Consider the following 24,605-nt stretch of genomic DNA (forward strand, 5'->3'; position numbering starts at 1 on the left):
CTCACATCGGCTAGGTGTAGGGCCAAAAAGCAGTATTTAAGTCCTAGGCTGCCCACCTCTCTTAAGGGCTCTTTTGGGAGGTGACATTAGGCCTAAGATAATTCAAGAAAGAAGATTGCTTGGCTGCCTGGCCAATGAAGACCCATTTGATGCTTCAATTTTAAAGAATGTAATTTTTTTGTGGGAACTTGGTTTTGAAATTACAATTTGGATTTAAGCGTTTATGTATAGCATGAGAATTGATTTGATTTGCCTAGAATAATAAGACAAATTAATGCATTCAATTAATATGATATCTAAAAGTAATATGTTTACTCACCTTTTCCTCCATATTAAATTTTTTTTTTTAAAACAAAGGATGATTGTAAATTCTTTAAATGACCCTCTTTCTATAATGAAAAGCTTTTTTGGGCAATTGCAAAATTATTTGAGTTTACTGATTTGGTTTGAGAGTTTGGCAGCCAAACCCTTGGTGGGATTGCTATTTATCCTAGAACATTTCCTTTCTTTCACCTCCCATATCTATGATAACTCATTTTATTTTTCTACACACTTCTTAACATCATTTTCAATTGTTCTCTAATCCTTTAGATTTCCTTCGTAAGATTATATATTCATTCCACTTATCAAAATCTTCACTCTGTTAGTTGCAACCTATTCCAGCCTCTCAACCTCAGGATCCTTTCCCACATCTCATATCCTCACCAGCACTTTAGATCTACTCTTAGCCGCTTCATATCTTTCTCAGTAAGTTTAATCTACTATCAAATAAACCCTCACACTCTCACATTAAAAATCCTTAGACTATCTGGTTCTCGGCCACCCTTGGCCCCATTTGGATCTAGTTTTGGGGAAAACCACTTCAAAATTATTTCTTCTATCAAAATATTTTACCCCTAACTTTAAAACTCATTTGTATACTCTGATGTACCACTTAATAAGTCATTCTTATTCTTATATTGGCCATAATTTAAGGGCTATGCATCAATCTAGCTCTATTTTGTAGCACTCAGATCCTATCAGTTTGGATTCATATCTTTCTTCATATTGTATTTTAAGAAAAAAGTTACGTTACTGCATTGTATATGTGCAAATTGTATGCACATTTGTGGAGTTCTTATTTTGTTTTTAAGTTAGTTAGGATTGTGCATTAAAGATTTATGCATACGTTCATCTGGAAGGTTGCTTAGGATTCATTCACCTCGATGCATATGGATATATTTCTTCTTTTAAGTAGCATTGTGCTTCCATATCCATGACCTATTTTTGTGATATCTAAGTAGCACTGTAGTTCCATATCTATAATCACTTTTAGTTTGTGTAATCTTTACCTTATCTTAAAAATCAAAAATTAAGATTGATAAATAGGTTGCAAGAACAAAAATGAAATAGTTCAATTTGCTATTTTTTCTGAAGTCATTTGAAGAGATCTTAGCATGCTGTGCATCAATTTGTACAAATGTATTTGTGTTTTCTTATGATGTATGCTCTTTTTGCTGCTTTTCCTTTTCTTTTTTTATTTTAGTTCCACACACTCTACTTTTCGTTGAAGAATAGGAAACAATGTCGATAGGGCTTACCTTTAATAGACCGAATCTAAAATCATTTCCTTGTTTGGGAATGAAGTGGAAACAAATGGAAACTTCGCTAGGTTGGGTGAGAAGCTTGGCTGACAGGTGAAGGAAAGTCTAGAGTCTTGTACCCTAAACCCTTTATTAGAAGATTTAAATGTTGTTGAGGCAAATTCAATCCTTTGCTTTTATGAAAGAGTGCCATAACTAGAAATGATTAATTTCACAAGAATGCGATACTAATATAGTGAGATTTAAATTTAGAGAACCAAGGCTTTGTTCAAGAATACTTTGTGAGCTGTTTGGTAAAAATAAGTTCACTGCCGCTTAAGTAAAGATAATTTCTTCAACAAGCCTCACGTCATGAAGCTATGCTGGAGTTACAATTATTATATAGTGTGGTAAGTTTCTTAAATGGAAATCAATGTAATTGTAGCACTAGAGGCTTAAATAACCTTGCTGCTTGTTATTTAGGGACTGGAGTACTTTTTCCCTTAATAATTCACTTGAGGATACGACTTGTAGTGTTAAGGCTGTGTTATTAAACGGAACATTTGCTTAGTGAATATAGATACTAAACCATCATGGATACTTAAAAAGATATTTATTATAAAATTGGAATTTCATGAGCCAAGTTATATGAATTAGAATAAGGTGATGAATAAATCCATTGTAGCTGAGTTAAGTGTGACAAACATGAGAATTATGAATGTCATTGTGTTGTCCAATTTTGTTAACTGTCCTTTTAATTCTTTAATATTATAGGAGCATCCAAAGTTTAAAAAATGTAACACATTTGGCCTCTTACATTTTAATAGTTCATAAGGTTTATTCTTAATCGTAAGTTTGATATTCACCTTATTCATCACGTAACAAATGATATTTATTGTCTCAGCCTAAAAATTCTTTGATTGAAAAAAATTGTTGAGCATCATTCTTACTATATCTTGGAGTGTTCAACTCTTCCTTTCTACTATGTCGTTTTGCTGGGGAGTCGTAGGTGCTGAGAAGCTATCTGTGATTCCCAACTCATTAGAATATTTTTAACATTTCATTTTCAAATTCTTCATCATGATCAATCCAAATTGTTTGTGCATGCATGATATATTGTAGAGGAAAACCTATAAGAAAATAGATAAAATTTTCATTGAATGCTTAAAGAAAGTGGCAAAGCTAAGATTGACTTGGAAGCTAAAAAAAAAGATTGGTGCAAATAGAGTAATCCTTATATAGAATTTAAAAGGAATGAATGGAGAATGTCAATATCATAAAGCCAACCCAAATTGTTTGGATAAGGCTATTGATGATGACAATGATGATTTTACTTGAGTTCTGGCATTTGCAGTTTGAGTTAATGCATAGTTTTTTTTTTCTCCAGGTGTTGAGTCGAAAATTGTATGTTCCATCTAAGTTGAATCCAGAATGTAGGTATGTTCATCAGTTGTTTTTTTTTTGTCTTTTAATACATAATTATTATCATATCAATCTTCAAGTTACTGCTCTCAAATGGCGTGTCTATTATGATTAAAGTTTAAAGTTGATGTCCAAGGCAAACAAAAAAAAAAAATATTGATGTCCAAGGCTTATGTATGAGCTATACTAGTAGAGTTCACATTAGCTGATTTTTTTTTTTTTTAAATCAATAGTACCTTGAAACTGTCAAATTACCAAATAGAATGTACATGGTAGATTGCAATTTTGTCAAATCTTGTTATTTTTCATGGACATGATATTACTGAAAGTAAATTATAACTAGCTTTTAATGCATATTATTGAGGTATTCATTTCTCTACTGGCTACTTTGGCGTCATCACCAAGTGTTTTAATTTTGAAACAAGAAGTCTGTATTGCTCTCACATTCCTGGTGCATGTCTGCTTAGTCAGACTAGCCATGGGTCCTTCAGTTGAATCAGTATTCATACGCGGAACAATCTGATATTCTAGAAGCATACCGTTTCAGAAAGCTTGTGTTCTTTTGTTTTGAGTACTCTTATCCTTTGTTTCTATAAATTATCGCCATTGCTTTGCCATTTTCTCTTAAATAAGTGAAATTCCAGTAAATTTGTGGAAACAAAAAAAAGTATTGTAGCCAATTGAAACAAAGTTTCTCAATGTTGCTCTGATATGATGGCAAGCATCAGAGCTGCTTCTGGCCTATAGTTTTCATTTTTGTTTCCAAGGTTGCACCAACATGCGCAGTGAGATCCCTATCATTAGTATTGGTAGATTTAGAGTAGTACTGAGTATTTGTTCTGTTGCAAATAGCATTACACTTCCCCTATGATAGATGTTATTACAGTGGAATAAAGCTACCTAAGCATAAGGTGTCCAGGCTTCAATCCTGAAACCATGATGCTATGACTCCTTACCTGTAATTACGATTTAAGATGTCCAGTGAATCTTTCTGCCACTATAACGAGGCCTCTGATGTTGTCCATTGTACTTCTACCACTTACCAGTGCTTTATCAGGAAGGACAGACATCTCTTAAAATTATTGAAGATTTACATACACCATTCAATTCCTATGTATTTACACATCTAACACCTAAACTTCAACTTCATACATAAAACCTTACCTTTCCATGAGAAGGTTGTTTTCACATTTTAATTGTGGTATTGTTGATGTGTACGATTGATTTGGGTGGTATAAATGTAAAAAATTAAAGTATAGGTGTTAGATATGTAAATACATACAAATTGGGTGGTATCCATGCAAATGCCCCTAAACTTTTTGAAGGATCTCAGCATTCCATTTTCAACTTCAAGCATTCGTTAATAACTTTAGTGGAAATGCTATTTGCTAAACATTTTAAACTTGTAACAGGAATGGTGATCATCCTTTGATTGTTGCAATTGATTTGCAGCCAATGGCACCGATAGATGGTGTTATTCAAGTGCAGGGTGATATTACTAATGCTCGAACTGCTGAAGTGGTATACTTCTTACATGATAATGCAAACAATTGCTAATTGTTTTGGCAAGAACTACAGAGTCATCTTATTATGGGCTGCTAACATAGAATTTGGGTTGTTTTTCCATTTGTTTTTTTACACTTTTTGCAGATATCTTAATTCTTTATGATCAGAGTGCCATTCTCCTAAATTTTTAACACTCATTTGAAACATGGTAGATGCTTTTGATGCTAGTGCTATGCAGCCGTGATACTCAGATATCATGAGTGGTTCAATCATGTATTTTTAATGAAGATTTAAGCCATCAGGGGTCTATTAACCAGAAAATCAGCAACTATATGAATTTTGAGCAAGCTTAACTTACTACCAGGATACTTATCATTTATTATATTTCTAGCAACACAAGAATTACTTAGATAAAATCCCACAGGCAATACATATTTCCCCACAGGAAACAATATTGCTTGCTTTAATAGAAGATCGTTTGCAAAACATATGGTTTGAGGGATAATAAATGAAGTCATCAAAACATTGTCACATGGTCAAACCACAATGTGAAGCAAAGTTTTTTTCCATTTTTTATTTTAGATTAGGGCCGGAGGATGGCCTTAAAAGTGGAGGCAAACTATCATAGTAGATATAGTTTGGTCTGTCAAAATCTACTATTCACCCAACAAAATCAAAATTACATACTTTGTGAAATACACTCATACACACCTAAGGCCAGTTGGTCATAGGTAGACAAATCCTCGTTCACTCAAATCTCAAGGTCGGTTTAGGATCTTTTTTTTTTTTAATTCTTGTTGTTATTTTTAAAGAGATATTTGTTCAGCATACTTTTCAATGTTTTTATTTTGTATTTTTAAAAATAAATCAACCTTTACTCAAAATAACTTTTATGTGTTTTGAGATTTTCTAAAATAAATTAATTTCTTTTAAATATACCAAACATATTTTATTTTACATAAAAACATATACAAAATTAAAAAAAAAACACATCAAAATATAAAAAAAAGTGATCACAAATGGCCTGGGGGTTGGATTAAATGATTTGGTGGTGGAAAATCATGATTATGGATGGAATTCAAAGCAACGGAACAATCTATCATTACTAAAATAAATTTGGCATCATCAACTACAAAATGATGGTGATGTGAACAAACTTACAATTACATATTCATTAAACAGTAATTAGAGCATCTAAATCCAAAGTACAACTAATGATACTGATAGAATTTTTCATAGAAATTAGGGCAAAATAAATATTTGATTTCTGTAAAGCAAACAATATCACTACGAGCACATATAAGAAAGGATAAACATCTACAATTTAAGAGGTAGGAGAGCTCTCCCATTTCATACAATTCGAGAGGTAGAAAATCTCTCCCAACACTAAACTTAAGACTTTAGTTACGTTCTTCTGCATAACTCTAACCATAAGCTTATTAGCCCTATCTATACAACAACAACAACAACAACAACAACAACAACAACAACAACAACAACAACAACAACAACATTAAGATCATTTTTAATACAATAAGCCCAAGTCTTCCTAGGTCTACCTCTGCCTTTCTTAACACAAGTCGAATTTAAAGCATCTACTCTCCTAATCGGATCATCTAATGGTCGACGTTTAATATGACCAAACCATCTAAGACGACTTTCTCTAATTTTGTCTGTCACAGGCGCTACACCAACCCTATCACGAATATATTCATTCCGCATTTTGTCTCTAAGTGTAAAGCCACTCATCCACCTAATCATTCTCATCTCGGCAACACTTAACTTATTATTATGCTTCTCTTTTAAAGGCCAACATTCAGCGCCATAGAGCATTGCAGGTCTCACCACCGTCTTATAAAATTTTCCTTTCAGTCTAAGCGGTACTTTTCTATCACACAAAACGACCGAAGTATTCCTCCACTTCAACCAACCAACTTAAATTCTACTATTAACATCCCCATCTATATCACCATCGCTTTGGACAACGGACCCGAGATATCTAAATCGTTCACACCTTTTAATAATTTTATCACCCAAAGTTACACTTCTGTCACTAGAGCTATTACTACTAAAATTACATTCCATGTATTCAGTTTTAGTTCTACTTAAATGAAGGCCTTTAGACTCCAATGTAGACCTTCATAATTCAAGTTTTTCCTAGGCTTTTTCTCTCGTTTTATTCACGAGAAGGATATCATCAGCAAAAAGCATACACCAAGGTACATCCTATTATAGATGCCCAGTAAGACCATCCATAACTAAAGCAAAAAGATATGGGCTTAAAGCCTATCCTTGATGTAATCCAACATAAATAGGAAAATATTTGGTCAATCCTCCTTCAGTTTGAACAAAGTAACAGCTCTAATATACATATCTTTAATGACTTGAATATAAGTCATATCAACACCTTTCTTCTCAAGAACTCTCCAAAGGATATATCTAGTATACATATCCTTAATGACTTGAATATTAGCCTAATCTATATTAAACAATAATAAATAATAAAAGACTAAATTGCCCTTAGGCTAATAAAAGATAAAATTAACCTTAGGCTAGGTATCGACGTAACAATACTCTCCTCCCGTAAAGACACTTTGTGTTCAAGGTGGAAAAATTGCTGTTGGATCAAGTTGTGTGGCTCCGCCTCATAAATTGGCTTGATTCTGATTTTTTCTGTCAACATTGGCACAATCGTCATGGCTTTCTTCAACTTCTCAAAATTCTGGATTGTCACTTTCCCCCACTGAAAGTTATTCTTCTTCAATTTCTTTATCCCTAACCATACACGCAAATTTTAACCTTCATGAAGTCACATAAATCTTCTCAATCCCTTTTTGGTATTAAGTAGTGACCCCTCCAATCCATCTGCCACCTTCGATGGGTTCATTGACACTAGAGTCTTGCACCAGCTAGGGTCACCACGAAGCATCGCCGTCTTATCTCTCTTATGAAACTTTTTGGTCAAAAGTTTCCAATTCATCTTAGACTCCCCTATGGATTGCAATCATTTCATACCCAGTATCACGTCAGTGCTTCCTAAATCCAAGAAAAGAAACTCTTCCATCAGTTGAATATTTGACAGTGTTAAAATTGCTCCTTTACAAACTCCCTTGCTCTTCTCCACCTCTAGTTCCCATCATGACTTCAACACTTCCTATGTTCACCATCTCAAGCCTCAATTGTTGCACTATTTGAGTAGTGATGAAGTTGTGGGTGGCTCCACTATCGATAACTACGTCCCACTTTTTGATCTGCCCCTGAAGTTTCATGGCATGGTTCAGTTTAATCCCACAATCGAGTTCAATAAGTCTTCTGCCACGTCTAAGTGAGGGTGTTCCTCCTTCACCATAATTTTCTTTGTTTCTATATCCTTTGCCTCGTTGTCACACACTATGAGAATCTGTAATGTCTGATTCTTGCAAGTGTCCTGCGAAAAGTTTTCATTTCTCTGAAAACATAACCCCGTGGATCGTTTCTCCCAAATATTTGTCTCTTTAAGACGTTTGAGTGTTGCTCTCGGTCGTGGCTCCGTATTCTTGTATTGTGGAGCCTCTCTTTGGACTTCCATTGTTTGAGCTTTTTGGTATCGTTCTTTTGCAATTTTATCTTCGACTGGTTGCGACAATTCCATAATTTTCTCCAATCATTGCAACAGACAAAGTGATGCTCAAATCTCTGGCTTTAACCCTTTCATGAAGTTATCTTTCAACACTTCATCCGACATCTCTCTTTAATTACCAAATAGCGTCTCAAATTTTTCCCTATACTCCTTGGCATACTCTTTCTGGACCAATGCAAAAAATTGCTCGTGTAATTCCCCCTCTTGAGTGGTTTTGAAACGTTCCAACGGTTGAACCTTGAATTATTCTGATGTTTTGATTGATTGACGTTGTTCTCTCCATTGATGACATGCTAGAGTATTCCCTTCTAAACACAAGACCGCCGCCATCAATTTTCTTCATCTGTCAAACCATTAATAACGAAGTACCTCTCCACATGCTAGACCCGATCGTAGGCATCATCTCTTTCAAAGATCGACATCTTCAGTTTCCTTATGGGCGAGTCTCCTCCCCTATTCACTTGCAACTCATCTTTATTTCCCTTCTTTCATAAGTCTGGAGCTTCATTTAATTAGCTCGCCCGTCCCTATAAACTCCATAATTGCCTTATACCAAGAAGTTTGCCGCAACAAATGTCACTGCGGCTGGTGGATGTAGCCCTTTGCCGGGGTCCCACCCACCATGACTCCCTATTCTAGTCGAAATCCTCAAATGGATCTTCTCTTGTCTCGAATCGCCCACCCTCTTTTTCCTGCTGCCTCTCGTTATAGTCTTCTGGATGTCGTCTCACTCATTCCATTTGCTTACGCTTGAGTCCACTTCTCATTTCTCTCCTGATCCCGCAGCTTTAGATCCACATGAGACAACGCTGTTGTCTTGATGTTGCATGAATTCTTCTAGTTGTTGCCGTTCTAGATGCCATTAGTCAGTCCCGCTGTAGGCGGCAGAAGGATTGTATGAGATTCTACAATCTTCTTTATCATTTCTTCTAAGATTGTGAAACTCTCATTGATGGAAGAGAAACAATTTTTTTTTTCTTAATCTGATTTGATTGACCTCTTTCGCTAGCTTTTCCTCTAAAGCATCCATCTTTTTGGCTTGCATCATTTCTTGCATAATTCAAAACTTTCTTACGCTAAAATCACGACATTTAGAATTTCTGAACACAGGTTCGTTGTGGGTGGTAGAACTATTGGAACCTGCTTAGAACACTGGAAGCTACAATCCAAATTCCCGTACGTCGCATATTCTGATCATAGAGTTTTCTTCACAAGCAAAACTCTTTTATGCGGCCATCCAAATCCTTAGTTTCGATCAAGAGCGGTGCAGAACTTCTATAGGCCGTAATCCTTCGACTTTCCTGCGATCTATACCTCATGACCCTGTTGTTTGCATCCCAACTAGAAAAAATGTTGATTGTGCGGACGTATGTATGCTGCATTCCCGCGTTTATGTCCCAACTAATTCTTCTCGAGACAACGTTGGAGGTTGTGCTTGAATGTGATATCGTCGTTGTTTTCTCTGTTAGTGCAAATCACAACTATACAAGAAGACACAGAGGAAGGAGCACAAAATCGTATGTGCACTGTAATTGTCTGTACTTTGCATTTTCAATATTTCATGATTGTCTGTATTGCTCCCAAAATTGCTTCCCAGCAGGCTCAGACTTTAGCTCAAACTTAGGCTCAAATCATGACTGCATGGTGTAGCTGCAATCCAGTTATCACTCGATCTGATCCGCGATCCTTGTTCATTTTAGAACAACCGCAATCCTCTCCTATAAACTGATATCCCTCCTTATTCCTAGATTGTGCTCTGATACTAATTTAATAGGATTCTCCATAGAAATTATGACAAAATAAATATTTTATTCTCCAAAGTAAATAATACCGCTACAAATACATATAATAAAGCAACCCTAAACAATTTGAGAGGTATAAAATCTCTCACAAACCCTATCAACCCTAAGCATATTAGCCTATTTACACTAAACAATAAGGAATAATCAAAGTCAAAATTGCCTTAGACTAATAAAAGACAAAATTGCTCTTAGGCCAGGCACTGATATAATAGATATCCAAGGAATGTGCAATATTTTAGTCTTTAATAAATCATTAAGCAATTTAATAGATAAATAACAATTCTAAATAATCACAAAAAATGAGAAGAAACAATTTGTATGCTTGGCTTTGAACATTTAAACAATCTGATGTTATAGAGATCCATACAAAGTTTTTGTTATAGTAATTTAACTAATTTGATAACTTGAGCTTAAGAATCTCAATATGGAATTAGACTTCGACATGTCTGAGTATTACATTTATAATGTATAAACATGACAATTGACAGCTCATCATCATAACAAGTGGCATCAGTGAGATTTCATAATGATAAGCACTGCATATCGTATGACATAGCAGTCATTGTAACATTTGATTTTCACAGATTATCTGCATTTTCATAAATTTAGGTTATATATATATAAATTAGCTTTTAGCGTGCTCATTCATAAATCAATAACAAATGGTTTTAGGTTGGTATCATTCATGAGTATCATTTCAATAAAATCTTGATCTTGTCTATAACTCACTTAGCCAGTCTCATATAACTCTTAACAAACACCCACACACAAGGCATTTCATGATTACTAAAATCAACTTATGATTTTACCTACCTGAATATAATATAAGGAGGATGACCTTCAAGCTTTCAATCTCCATCTTTTTTTTAATTTTGAGCATTGCCGATCTCTTCCTCCATTCATATCTTTCTCTCTTATGCCACCCTCGTCCTCTTCTTTCGCTAGCTTCCCTTGTGTCCTAGGTACTGACATTGATCATCTTTTCAGTCCTGTCAATCGTATGAATTTGCTTGCCAGCTCTTGCTTTTCTTGCTTGAGCACATGATGCCCCTCGTCCATCTCTCTTTCAATCTCTTTTATATATATGTATAATTGCAACTCTTATTATAAAAAAATTATTATATGTTTGATATGTTAGAATTTAAGATCTTATCTACAGTAAACAATAAATGAGAGATTTATTCTTGATACAATTGATTTGATCATAAAACATTATTCAAAATAATTTAAAAACTATATTTTTATTATTTAAGCTATTGTCCATTTTCTAAATGAATTTGATCTGGTCAACTTTATTATTAATCTGTCACCCATGAATATTTTTTTAATCAGCCATAAATTTTCTTAATTACAGTTGGGCCACCACTCAACATTGCAAATATCGCAGTGCATCCTTTTGTCAACTAAAAATCTATGACAGTGCTGCCAATTAAATTTTGAACCTTAAAAAATATGCTGACCTTGTATGCCCATATTTTTATTGACCTATTACTGTAAGTTTTCTTTTATGCTTGTTGCAATTGTATGAGTTGTTTCTATCTTCTGCTTTTGTTAGGTCATCAAGCATTTTGATGGATGCAAGGCTGACTTGGTTGTTTGTGATGGTGCTCCGGATGGTAAGAGGCGCAGTTTTACTACACTTAAGAAATTATTTATTATTCTTATGCTTTGTTCAAACACTGCAGTAAAACATATTTCTGAAAATGATTTGTGAATTTATTGCAGTTACTGGTCTTCATGATATGGATGAGTTTGTCCAGTCGCAACTGATTCTGGCTGTGAGTTGTTCTTTTGAATGCATTTTACTTGCAAGTACCACACATTTGCACAAAATTTTAACCTTTTTTTAGCCTTTTGATCTTATTTGGCTATAATTAATTTTATAAAATGTATTATTGATGCAAACAAGTTAATGCACTTCTCATTGTCATCAGTTGCTGATATTATTCATCCATCTTGAACATAGGCACTAACCATTGTAACTCATGTGCTTCGAGTTGGAGGCAAATTCATTGCAAAAATTTTTCGAGGTAAAGATACAAGCCTCCTTTATTGCCAGGTAAAATGAATTTGGGATGTGATCCATCAATGATTTTTCCTATCTTTTTAACAGTGTCTTCTAGCTTTGCGTATTAGAACAGCTCCACTGAACGTATTACTTGCATTTGCTCCTTCTATGTTTGAAGTTGTTTAGTTGGTAACTCTCTCAGTGTCACCTCACTCTCCACCGTCACAAACATATATTTAACCTTTGAAGTTTTACTGGGGAATAAGAAGTCTTTATCCTGAGTTGGTTTCCCCTTCATTATTGTAGGTCAAAATCATATCCGCAGCAGTAGTTGTATTGCTGTTTGTATTCTTTTTTAATATGTTTGATTTAGCTTTAAATGACGTGATATTGAACTATTTTTGAAACAGTTAAAGACTTTTCATTTCATGTTTCATTGTCTTGATGCAGTGCTCAAAACCCACAGCACACTTTCTAAGCTATTTTTTATAACCAATGTTTTGGCTGAAAGATAACTAATGAGTTTAATTCCTTGTGAGGATGGAAATTGTTAGAACTCTCTTTTAGTCGATAGTCTTCTGTGTGATATACTGGCATATCGGAATTAATCTTAGTGTAAATTAGTATAACTGTGATTCATACGATCAAACTGTTATTTTCTGATCTTTTAGGTGATTCACTACGTGACATCCTTGCTGTAGCTTCATTTCTCATCAATGAGACATGTGTTAGTATTGATAAAGCAACCTCATAATCAGGACTTAGCTATAGGCTGATCACCATCATATGAAGAGTACAGGGGTTAAAGCCTCTTTGTTTGAAGATAAGTACCAAGAACTCAGCTCTAAACATCATAAGGATTGAGATTCCAATGCCATTAAGTCAGGAGGTAGCTGAAGAGATTGACAATTGGATAAAGAGAGTTAACTAAGCCTGAGCATTGTTTGTCATAAATGCAGCGGCACATCAAAGATCTTTTAGGTCACGGCCTAAGGAATGATTATGAACACCTCAGTGCATGACACGGCACCACCACCCTTGCACTTGTAAGTGTAAATCATGGACAGCAATGGCTCCTTCAGACTAGCCACATTGCACATCACATGGCTAGTGCCACTTGTTAGAAACTCATTGGCTAATGGTTAGTGTGCTTTTTGTTTTTCACTAGTTTGGATTCTGGAGATCACATTATTAAGTGGAGCTACATAAGCTATTACAAATGAGAAGGTTCCAATGATCTTTGTGATCAGGGGGTTTTATCCTGTTATAGAATCCAAAGCTCCCCATAAATATCCTATATAGTGTTATATGAATGATTGCTTTGCAAGCTTGTAAAACCGTTGCCATAAATAAAAGAATAAAGAGCATGACTTGGCCTCACAATGCTGAAGTTCTATTTCTTCTCTATTTTCACTCTTTTTTACTGGCGTTTGCCTCAGATCCTACGCTGCTGTATTGGTCTTTGCTGCCTTTAAAATATTACATTATTGTTGGCCAATGCAATTGCTCCAAAGTCAAAATCGAGCAAATACAAGCAATGCGGTGAATAACACGTCATTTGCTCAAATTGTGTTTAAAATATTTTGCTCAGATGAAGATCATTCAGTCGCCGCCCGTTTGTGAAATGGACTATGTGGATACATTCAAAGGGTTGAGATTACCAAGACGGGCTCTGCAATTGATTCATTTAAACATGATGAAAATGATTGACAATGCACGACTTTATTCAAAATTTGCCATGAAATGCCACGATCACTATCAAATTTTCTAATTGTTACCCGCTTTGTGAAATTGATTGCACTGGCTTGTCTGAAACATCAAACATACCTATGAAAGTTGAAAGACACCCATATTGTTCAATCCACAACACTAAGGAGCAACACAAACTTCCCAACACTCAAGGCGTTGACATGAAATTTGACAGACATGAGAAATGACAGACGTGAGGATTGAGCATATATTTAATCTATTTTTAATTTTAACTTAATTTAAATTTAATTGCAGACCTGTTAACTCTAGGGACAAGAGGATAATACTTTATAATAATGAGACCTATAACTACTTCCTATATGGAAAGTGACCTGCTCAATAATATTGTGCAACACAATGAGTTTGAGTTCAAAGAAGAGCGTGGAGGATTTTGATAGAAATTTTTATTTTGAATTTATTGATTACTAGTATTAAAACCCATAAATCATTTTTATTTTTTGTTTATATATTGGCTTTCAACGCCATTTACGAAAAGGATAATTTAAAAATAAAACTCTCAATAGAGCCACACTTGCAATGTAAAATATTGAGTTAAATTTATAGACTGTCTTCTATATATAAATATAGAGTTAACATTGTTTGTATGACGATAAAATTTTCAAACAAATTTAAACTATATCCAAATCAAAAACCCTATCATTGACAATTGAGTGGAATCGACGATGTCCAAAGAAATAAAAATGAAATCAGGATGCCTTGATAATAATTGTTTTGATAAAAAATCTCATGTGAAGGAATACCTTCATTAAAGCGTTTTCAATTTTAATGCAAAATTTGCTGTGTTTATACCTCAATAACATATGAAAAATTTAAATACATTGTTAAATATAATAATGTTTAAGCTCACTTCATCATTCATAAGCTTAAAATAACAAACCATCCACATTCCACAATAATTAATTGGGGACTTACCTCTGCTCATGTAAATATGATATCATATGTTCATTTAGAGTCACTCTAATAAATCTCATGCTAGTGAGGATGTGACGTGTCTTTGATCATATGGTTTCGTAGCCAGCTATGTAGCACCGACACTTTTAAAAATGTGTTGCACACGTGTTAGATATATATCAGACAGCAACACTCGTTTGACATGCCCCGCCACTTCTCTGGCATTATAAAATATACGTCTGAATTTTTTCAAGCCTGCACATGTCCGGGACACACCTTAACACCACATCGGATGTGAATTTAACACGATTTTGTATTTGGGACACATGAATTGGAAAATTATAAATATACATATAGCTTTAATTATATCTCATGGTCGACACCCCCCATCTCTCATATGTTGAAGCTCCCTCTAATATTCATCAAAATCAAACATCGAAGGTGTATCCAATATCGTTGAAGCCGAGCATTAGTAATTCCCTCTTTGTAATCATATGATTTTTTAAATTTTGGTATATAAGTCGGATTATAAGTTGGATGAATTTTTTTGAAACATATTATTTCTAATTTTAAAAATTAATTTTCATAAGCATAAGACTTTAAAATATAAATTAAATTTATGAAGTTAAATTTTATGCTTGCATGATCTGTGTTGTGATATTTTTAATAACAAATAATGGAAATATATATTTTTTTATATTAATAATTTAATTAATTATTTTTTCATATTATATTTCATATTTTTTCAATTTTGTCGTGCTTTCGTATCTTATCATGTCGTGTTCGTGTCCCTGTGGCTGTGTCCGTGCTTCATAGGTAACCAAATGGTTTCATAAAAGGAACTGTCGTGATCGGAGCTCTTTTGCCTGATGATTCACTGCAAAATGATATTATTAAACAACAATCATGACTAAAGTCCACATGTTTTCTAATGACTCAAATTAGTGATGAATTCTAGAGTGCTATTGAAGAGGCAAATAGTCTTCTATTAGTAAATATCAAATTTAAATTGTTCACTTAGACAAAATATTCTCCCAAGCTTTACAAGGTTCATTTGCACAATGAGACCCATAGTTGTTGACTAGGATTATTTGTTTGAGTTGAGTCGACTAAACTCTTTGAATAAGCACACTAAGGCCCATTAACCTCAGATAATGGAACCATATGATTTTAATCGGGTTTGTTATCATTCCTCACATCATTTGCCAAGAATAAATGCATGAAATTTTAAATTAAAGCTTCCAATATAATATGATAAGCATTTGTCACCGAACTATTAGCTTTATTCGAAAGTCATCTCCAGTCAGGATGAATAATTAATGATAGGGTTTTGTGCCTATTAGAAATTTGGAATCAAATAAAAAAGTCCTCACAAAATATGGGCAAAATCTATATGCAGTGTTTTGTCTAAAATTTTTTATCCGGAGCTATAAACTCTCATAGGAGAGTTGTACTTCAACGCTCACAATAACCTATTTTTGTTGTGTTATTTGATTTTAGCATTATTTGCTCTTGTTGAGGTATGGTGGTTGTGAAGAAAAGATTAGGCATGGATCATGAAGAGTCTTACTATGATCTTTGTGAGCTGGTCTGTGCAACGATGGTGTACGAAGAACAATCAAAATAAGCTTGAAGCTTGGGCCTTCAGGCCTCATTACCATCCTGGTTATTACATCTATGTCAAGTGGCGCTAGTTGGAAAACCTCTCCATGATAAGTTATGGTACGTTGAGAATTATAAGCTGCACTCAAATTCATTCCTCCCAATAGCTTTTTTCTCTGAAAAATCTTCCTCAAAAAAGACTTTATTTAATGATCTAGTAGTAGTAAAAGCCATTATCAACAAATTTGATTTCAATTAAGTTCTCATAGTTTCTTGGAGCTCTGCTGATATTATCTTTTGCTGAGAGCTATGAAACGAACAACGGCGTTCAAGAATCTTATAGCTTTTAGATGACTTATCATCAAGTTCTTGGGCGATGCTTGAGACTTCAAAAGAATAACTTAGTTATATTAGGTGATAATCATTCACATGATTTTTGCTTAATATAACTTCACCATTGTGCCTTCGGCACGTAACTTTGTCCATGCTTGAAAGTGCTATTTGAACTCAGTTCATGGGCTCTAGTTTAAGCTCCTTGAAGCAAGTTTATAAAATACGTGCCAAACGAATGCCTCTGATTTCTGGATAATTATTGCTTTGAATTTGGTCTAGATTTGTTGTCAAGTTCATGCAGGAGTGAAGGATATATTTGATTTTCAAATCTCAATTGTATTTCAATTTTATCTTACATTTTTGGCCAGGTTCATAACTAAAAGCTGGTCATTTGTGTGGGGGTGATTATCTTTTTCATTTGGTTTCGCTTCCTCTTAAGTATTCTAACAATAAGGTTTGAATATCATTTGCTTGTCTGCAAATAGATAACCTGCTCCACCCCTAATCAAGGTTTTGACATGGGTCTCCCCCAAGATGGGTGGCCTTCATGAACTTCCTATTCACTAGTTCATTCATGTCATCCGTCATGGAGGGGTTCCTAATTGAGAAGGCTAGCCTCCTTGATTAGCTTGAGCTCCTATTGGAAGGCATTATGTTGCTCGGGGGTTCTTAAAACTTTGCTCTTGTTTCCATGGCTCTTCCTTTCAGTGTTATTAAATATAGTCTTGATAGCGTTGATCCTCTCCTCTTGAATATGCCACAAGTCAATGGTGGAATGAACAAGAAACATGATGGATTTTATACTTCATAATCTAGTTTCATAAGCATAAGTAGGACTGATAGAAAGAGAAAGATGCCACTTGAGCCTTGATCACTTTCTCTTGGTCAATGTGATTCCCTTTGTCAATTTTATCTCATCTCGGGCCTGGAAGTTGATATTCTTCAATAATGCAAACCTTAAAAGTTAGGAATAATGTAGTTTGTATTTAAGAGAGAATGATATATTGTGTGTGTTTAATTTTATGCAAAGCATATAAACCCAACTATTAGAATAAAATGTCAATAAATCAACAAATTCTTCAAGAAATACGCATAAGGAAATAAAATATCAGCATTTGAAAAAGAAAATGAAGGAATAAACTATTTGGTAACAACTAAACCAAAGCTCAATATGAGTTTAAATGAGAACTACCAGTAAACATATTTGTCAAATTAATGAAATAACTAATGTTGAAATATCTTTTTCTGCGGTGATGTTCCACCAAACAACCTATAGAATATATTGAAAGAAATGTTTTATCACAAATGATTTTGACATTCATGCCTAAAGTACAAGTCTTCCTTATTAGGACATGTGGCATGAATTATGAACATTAAAAGATGCACATTTTTCAATATAATAATAACACAACCAATGGCATCTATTCATTTTGTTATAATAATTTTGTATGACATTAATGATTTAAAAGTGTCAATTGCTTTGAGGTGTTTTATAATATGACGATTGTTAATTATTTGTATGAAAGTAATATTAAATTCATTTTTGTGCTAGCATATCCATTTGCATTCACATCGGACATATCCAAATGTGTACGTGTCTGTGTTTTTTATGAAGACACCTCAAACCAAGAAAGTTTTCACCAACCAATATGATACCTGATGTAACCCAAACCATAAAAGAAATAATAGTATTATTGCTGAAATTCAATGGTTACAACGAAGACTCTTCAAAACAGGAAATAAAACATAAAGGGGCTGCCCTCGGGCGAGGGCAATGGTGATGGCTGATGGCTGGACAGCATGTGGGAGGGCTGATTTGGGGGCCTGCGACAGTGATTGGCTGTCTTAGAGGGGTTTATGGCAGCAGTGGAACGGCCTGGGAGGGGTTACGGTGCAGCAATGGGTAATTGGACAATAGTTGGGAGTTGGCTGGCAGCAGGAGCTGTGTCAGAGTGGGGCTACGGCAGCAGATAGAGAGGTGGCGTGGTGGGGTTGCTTGCTGGAAGGAGACAGACCACGGGAAGGCAGAGCATTGGCAGCAGTAGGTTTGGAATTAAGGAAGAGACGGGTGTCTGGCTGGATTTCACGCGAGAGGAAATCATGTTATGGCAGCGCAGCGGTGAGAGGGGCTGTTGTGGCAGTTTGGGAAGGGCTGGAGGCAGGGAACGACAGGGCTGGAGGGGGCAGGAGCTTTTGAGGCAGTCTGGGAAGGGGTGGAGGCAGGGAACGGCTACAACAAAGGATGGAGCTGGGGAACAGACAGGGTTACGGAGAGAAGAGGAAGGCCTGGTGTTGTTATAGCAGGGAGGGAAAGGGCTCCTGTGTTACGGTAGGGAAGGAGATGTGGGATGCGGGAAGCTGCGGGAAGAATGGTAGACGGCCGGAAACGAAGGTGGAGGTGGGAGTCAGGAAAGGTTAATTTCCACCGGGGGATAGGGATAGAGCCGGAGCACTACCCTTTCTGTCGGATACAACCCTCAAGCGGAAAACAGGATGCCGGCGGCTGTCCTAACAAACTAACATCAGAAAATTCAACAAATGTTGAAACCCTAAGACCTAAAAACACATAAAAGGGTGGAGGGGGGGCGTAGGGGTGTGGGGGCCGGTTCAACTTTTGGAGAAAAACTCCCGTGACAATATTTCCCCAAAAGTCATTATCTAGATTTGTCGGCCTAGCTAGTCAATTTTAAATGATTTCCACCGATCTATAAATTCATTGCAAACAAATATCCTCTTTTTATACAAATCATCAGCACGTGTTTAACAAATATACTCATCAAAATGACTTTGTGGACCAATTAATTGGTGCTTCATTCTGTTGTATCTTGGAAAATGTATTATTTAATTAGCAAAATTGCATGAAAAAGGGACCGAAGCATGGAAAGTGAACACATGCTCTCCATCTAGTACTTCATTTTATTATTATGCTAACGAATCAATATATTCATCTTGATCATTTTTGGAGTTTTTTCTTTATCTTTGTGATTTGATGAATTTATTGACTGCCTTTTGTTATGTGCAGCTGAAGTTATTCTTTCCTCGTGTCACCTTTGCCAAGCCAAAAAGCAGTCGCAATTCAAGTATTGGTGAGGCCAGATTTTTGTGAGTTAATTTGTGTGATAATTCTCTACTTTCACAATAACGTAACATAATGATTATATCTGCTGCCAAGTGATGGTGATGTAGCAAATGCATGCACTGTTCTCTGTATTTCCATGCCAACAAATAGACGATATAACTTTTTGCTTTTGGTAGTCCATTGAAAGAGTTCTTGTAACAAAATAATTTTTTTTTTAATTTTGTTTGGATAATGGATTATCTGCCACTAGATACGTATGATTTTGTGATCGTCCTGGCTTTACATTTACGCTTAGCGTACACCATTATTGCTCACTGCATGTGATTTTGGTTCGCATAATGATATACCTTTGCACTTGTATATGCAATTGGAATCATTTGAACATGACTGAAAGCGCATGCTTATTATTTTCCATCTATTGTGGGGACAGATGAAAGAATACTCAGCAAATGCACCTCTTTCCTTGCTTATTCGCTATATATCTTCTAAATATATTATATGAAACAGGAAGATGCGGTGAACATTTTTTTTGCCAAAATTTAGATGTTGCAAACTTTAATTTAAATATTTCTTAAAGGGAAGAACATTTGGCATAAGTGCATTGATCTGCAGCGTAATTTGCAGTTAACATAGCATATAAAAGTAGCTAGTAAAAATAGAATTATTATTATTTGCTTTGTAACCCTATTGAAATTGTAAGTTATCACTTATACTTATTGCAAATAAAGCTATCATATGGAACAATATTATTATCACCACCAGCCTCAGTACCACCTGGAATAATATAATTAGTATTATTTATTTAAAAAATTTGCCTTTGTTGCTCTTGAATTTGATAGTTAATATTTGTTTAAAAAAATATAATTCATCGTAAATGGAAAAAATATGCCTTTTAGAAAAAAAAAACAAAATTAAGGCATTTAAAATTAATTAAAAAATTAAATTTCTTTATATTTCAGTCAAGCAAATAGTAAAATCAGTACTATTCATGGAAGTATTTTATCTTATAGAGGACTAAAAGAAACAAAACTGATGCGGGAGCTACTCGGAGACTCCTTTTCGCAGTTCTACGATAGTACCGTGACCTTAGGTGGATTTGGCGTCTCCTTTCAATAGTGGGCCCAATTCTAATTCCCTAGGAGTTGTATATTTAATTCTTGTGTTTTTGTTTTCAATTTTTCATGATATTTCTGTTCAGGGCAGCTGTCGGCATCTCGGTTTCTCCCTTCTAGGGCTGTATCTAAAGACGGTTGGCTCTCCGGTTGTAGCTTGTCCGAAGTGACGATCTTCTTCTAGGGGTCGAGCAGTGCTCCGATAGTAGCTCATTCCCAATGGAGTGTTTATCCTTCCCTGACTTCTCCAAAAGTTTTCCTCCGCATCCGCCGCTGTCGTCCTTGCCATAGACACAAGAATCCAACACTCTTTGGCTGTTTTTTCTGCAGCTTCCGGTGTTCTAGCCTTTCGTTCTCGTTGCTATCACTGTTCCAGTGCCTCTCTTTGCTGTCACTTCGATTCCAGCTCTCACCTGCTGCCATTATAGTTCCAGCCGTCAAGGACCCTTCGCCTAGCAGCCTTGCTGTCATTCCAGCCGCCAGGATCACCCCATCCGCACAGCCTTTCCCAGCCTTCCCAGCCACCGCTCCTCCCCTCCCCACGCGCTGCCACCCCTGGACAGCAACCTTCTGCTACTGTGCCGCTGTTTTTCTGCAATTCAGCCTCTTTCATATCCTATCGTCACCTTCCCAGGCTTCCTATTGCCTTCACCACCACCTTGACGTTGCTCTAATTGGGATGATGTGTCGTAATTGTTGTTCTTTCCTATTGCTATGTGTCTGGATGTAAGTTCATATTTGAATTCAATAATAATATTTATTTTTCTATTGTTGTTTGGGTTAACTCCGGTATCTAAGACATTATGATATAAATCACACTTACATTTGCGATTAGTTTGATAACAACCTATTATAATCAAAATTCATATATCATCTGATTGTTACTGAATGGGCGCTGCAAATTGTAGAACTTATTATACTACTTCTAAATAACAATTTTTTTGTTCATTTATTACAAGTATTTCAACATAATCTGAGAAGTCATGATATTATTTCTTGTGCAAATGCATGCATATGGTTATTTGCTAGTATATATAGAAGCTATGGGCATTGTTAGTCTAACTTTACCTGATATTATACTTGTCCTGCAGAGGCCTTTGCTGTCTGTGAAGATTATTCCCCACCTGAAGGGTTTAACCCAAAGGATTTGCATCGCCTTCTTGAAAAAGTGGGAAGCCCTTGTGGAAGTGGTGATTTAGGTAATGCAGATCCACTGTAATGCTTCTTATGTCACATTATTTTCAAGTTTTTTCATTTCTTAAGTAATGATGCATGATGGGTGATAGCATTCAGAATGGCCTTCGATATGTAGTACTGTAATTTTTTAATAAATAGCAGCTTCTTTCTAAAAACAGAAACTTGAATTAAGCACTACTTCAGCTGTTGTCGGTAATACCTTTTTTCCTCCGTTGTGCATCATAAATATTGCCTATTAGATTTAAGAAAAATATATTTTCTAGTTGATTGTATTCATATGTTGGCATGGATTGCATCATGTTTTTTTAACATTTTTTTATTTTATTTTATTATTATATATATATATATATATATATTTTTGGATTTGCATTAGGTTGTATCATGCATTGCCTGTTTTTTCATTTCTCAAATGCTTATTGGTTATTTTGTTAATTTCTATTCTCTTCTGTTTTTCTTATATCCAAAAATAGAAACTAAAGGATGAAAACGCAACTTAAAGAATTCTCTTGGCTTTGTTTTGTGGAGGCTGAGCATAATATTTGCTTAGTAGTTTTTTTTTTTTTTTTTCTTGTGATGGTTTTTAAGTCTATTTATCATCCATTATCTTATAATTTCATTACCGGATTTTATGCTGTTAGCTTACATCATTTGGGATTGTTTATCAGCTAAAATTTGGAGACCATCCTACGCCTAGCTTTTTTTGGGTTGTTTTCAGGACAGTTGGGGCTGCCCAAAAAAAATTCATCGTTTGCGAACAATTCATGCTCCGTTCTTCAAGTAACTTGTGTTTGATTTTTGGTTGTGTTTTATTTGTTCGTCAAGCAAGTGAGCTAAATATAAACAATTGTTTTGATTTTGATTTATAACAAAATTAGGAGCCCTGGATAGCCAATAACAATATATGCTGTAAAACTAAGAAAATAATTCAAGGCGATGACCTTCTCCAAAAAGATATTTGATGCTTGCGTTGATCTCAAAAGAATCCCACATCTAGCCTCCACATACATCAAGTTAAAAATTGGAAGAATAATTTTAATTCAATCAAAGTTATAAAATTACATGCATCATAATATCTATTATGGACTCTTCATCACTAGTTGCGTAGATATATTTGGTTATGATTCATCCAATCTAATTCCAAATAGCAATATGGTTAAATCATGGCATATGAAATACTGGAGTAATCCGAGAATTACTAATTTGTAGGCGTTAGTTCTAATGCATTGAAAGCTATTAAATGATCGAGCCTTTTTCTACAATAAATTTCATAATTTTTTATGATGAAATTATTTTGAATTTAAACACACCATTAGTTTATCAAGTTTTTAATTATGTAGTGGAACAATTATTGAAAAAAAATTATCTAATGGTCAATAATGTCTAGTTTCGAGCCTGTAACCTTTGCATAATAATATATGGATGCAATCAAGTTAAGAAAATAAATTCAAGAAGACGACTTCCCCGAAAAGATAGTTCCACTTGTATTTTTACATCCAGCTTCCTCATACATACGCTTTGAAATTGGAAGAATTATTTGAATTCAATCAAAGTTGTAAAATTACCCAACTATTAATATTTATTACAGACGACTCCTCATCGCTAGGTTACTATCTTAAACACAGAATTGCTCTCTTGTGAACAGAAGAACACCACCTGCAAGTTAAAAATACTTTTAATAATACCCACTGGAAGTTTCATTCAACTATAGGAACGGACAAATGCTGCTTTTTTCTCCTCAGACATTAGACAAAAACCAACAAATTTATATGTAATTTGATTAAATCGTCTAATATTTCCTTAAATTAGTTTCAAGTTCAGAATATTGAGTGAAGCATTATTAATTCAGGCATTTACATACATACCATCAAATTCCCATGTATTTACATATCTAGCACCTAAACTTTATTTTTTTACATTTGTAGCAACTAAATCTTTAATATCACTTAAATTGAAGTTTTAGATATGTAAATGCATATGAATTAATGGTATGCATATAAATCTTTTTCAATTTCCGCAAGTAAATTTCACCATTCAACTTTTGAAATGGCATCTTTCTTCAATCAAAGCTGTGTTGTATTACAGACTGCAGCAGTGCATGGTTGGAGGGACCAAACAAGGTTTACATTCCATTTTTAGCCTGTGGGGATCTTAATGGCTACGATTCAGACCGGTCCTATCCACTCCCAACCTCAGCCGGCGGTTCATACAAGAGCTTGGACCCTGTTCAGCCTCCCATTGCTCCTCCTTATAAAAGAGCTCTGGAACTGAAGAAAGCTTCTAGCAGCCATGCTATGGCTGCAGTAGATATTGACAGTCTCAGTCTCAATTAATATTGCCAGCTGATTTATCCCTTCTTTTGCTTTAATTTATGTAATTTTCTTCTTCTTGTATCTTATTTATATTCTCGGAGTGACAATTTTAATTTCTATGTTCTGTAATTTAATGCATTGTGTGTGAGAGAAATTTATTCATCGTTTTTATCATTGTTGTCAGTTTGATTTAAACTATTCGGAATTGATTAATGGATCTTCATTTTTTTTTTGTTTTTATGTTAGTATTACTGGCAAATGGGAACCATTAATGGTTGCCATTGCAATTTTGTTTGGAATTCTGAGTGCAGCCAAGCAGTACCTTAAGGCAATAGAATTTTCAATTGATGATTTATGTATTTTACTTGTTTTTAAATAAATTTGCTGATTTTG

The 24,605-nt window shown here is 34.8% G+C and overlaps 1 protein-coding gene across 7 annotated transcripts in view; it reads left to right on the top strand.

Annotated features, from left to right (window-relative positions):
* Positions 1-24,445, top strand: part of LOC110026369 (putative tRNA (cytidine(32)/guanosine(34)-2'-O)-methyltransferase) — a 35,464-nt gene extending 11,019 nt beyond the window's left edge. Inside the window, exons 4-11 of one of the 7 annotated variants that reach the window (XM_020727285.1) lie at positions 2,950-2,999; positions 4,397-4,505; positions 11,467-11,527; positions 11,637-11,689; positions 11,878-11,970; positions 19,538-19,601; positions 21,798-21,905; positions 23,986-24,445. In XM_020727285.1, the coding sequence (XP_020582944.1) occupies positions 2,950-2,999; positions 4,397-4,505; positions 11,467-11,527; positions 11,637-11,689; positions 11,878-11,970; positions 19,538-19,601; positions 21,798-21,905; positions 23,986-24,233 (786 nt within the window). In that variant the 3' untranslated portion in view covers positions 24,234-24,445. Of the gene's footprint in view, positions 1-2,949; positions 3,000-4,396; positions 4,506-11,466; positions 11,528-11,636; positions 11,690-11,877; positions 11,971-16,080; positions 16,297-19,537; positions 19,618-21,797; positions 21,906-23,985 lie in introns of those variants that run through there. The other 6 variants (XM_020727290.1, XM_020727314.1, XM_020727307.1 and 3 more) reach the window with 6 other exon arrangements.
* Positions 24,446-24,605: the final 160 nt, after the last annotated feature.

Source organism: Phalaenopsis equestris, unplaced genomic scaffold (genome assembly GCF_001263595.1).
Source record: "Phalaenopsis equestris unplaced genomic scaffold, ASM126359v1 Scaffold000002, whole genome shotgun sequence".
NCBI lineage: Eukaryota > Viridiplantae > Streptophyta > Magnoliopsida > Asparagales > Orchidaceae > Phalaenopsis > Phalaenopsis equestris.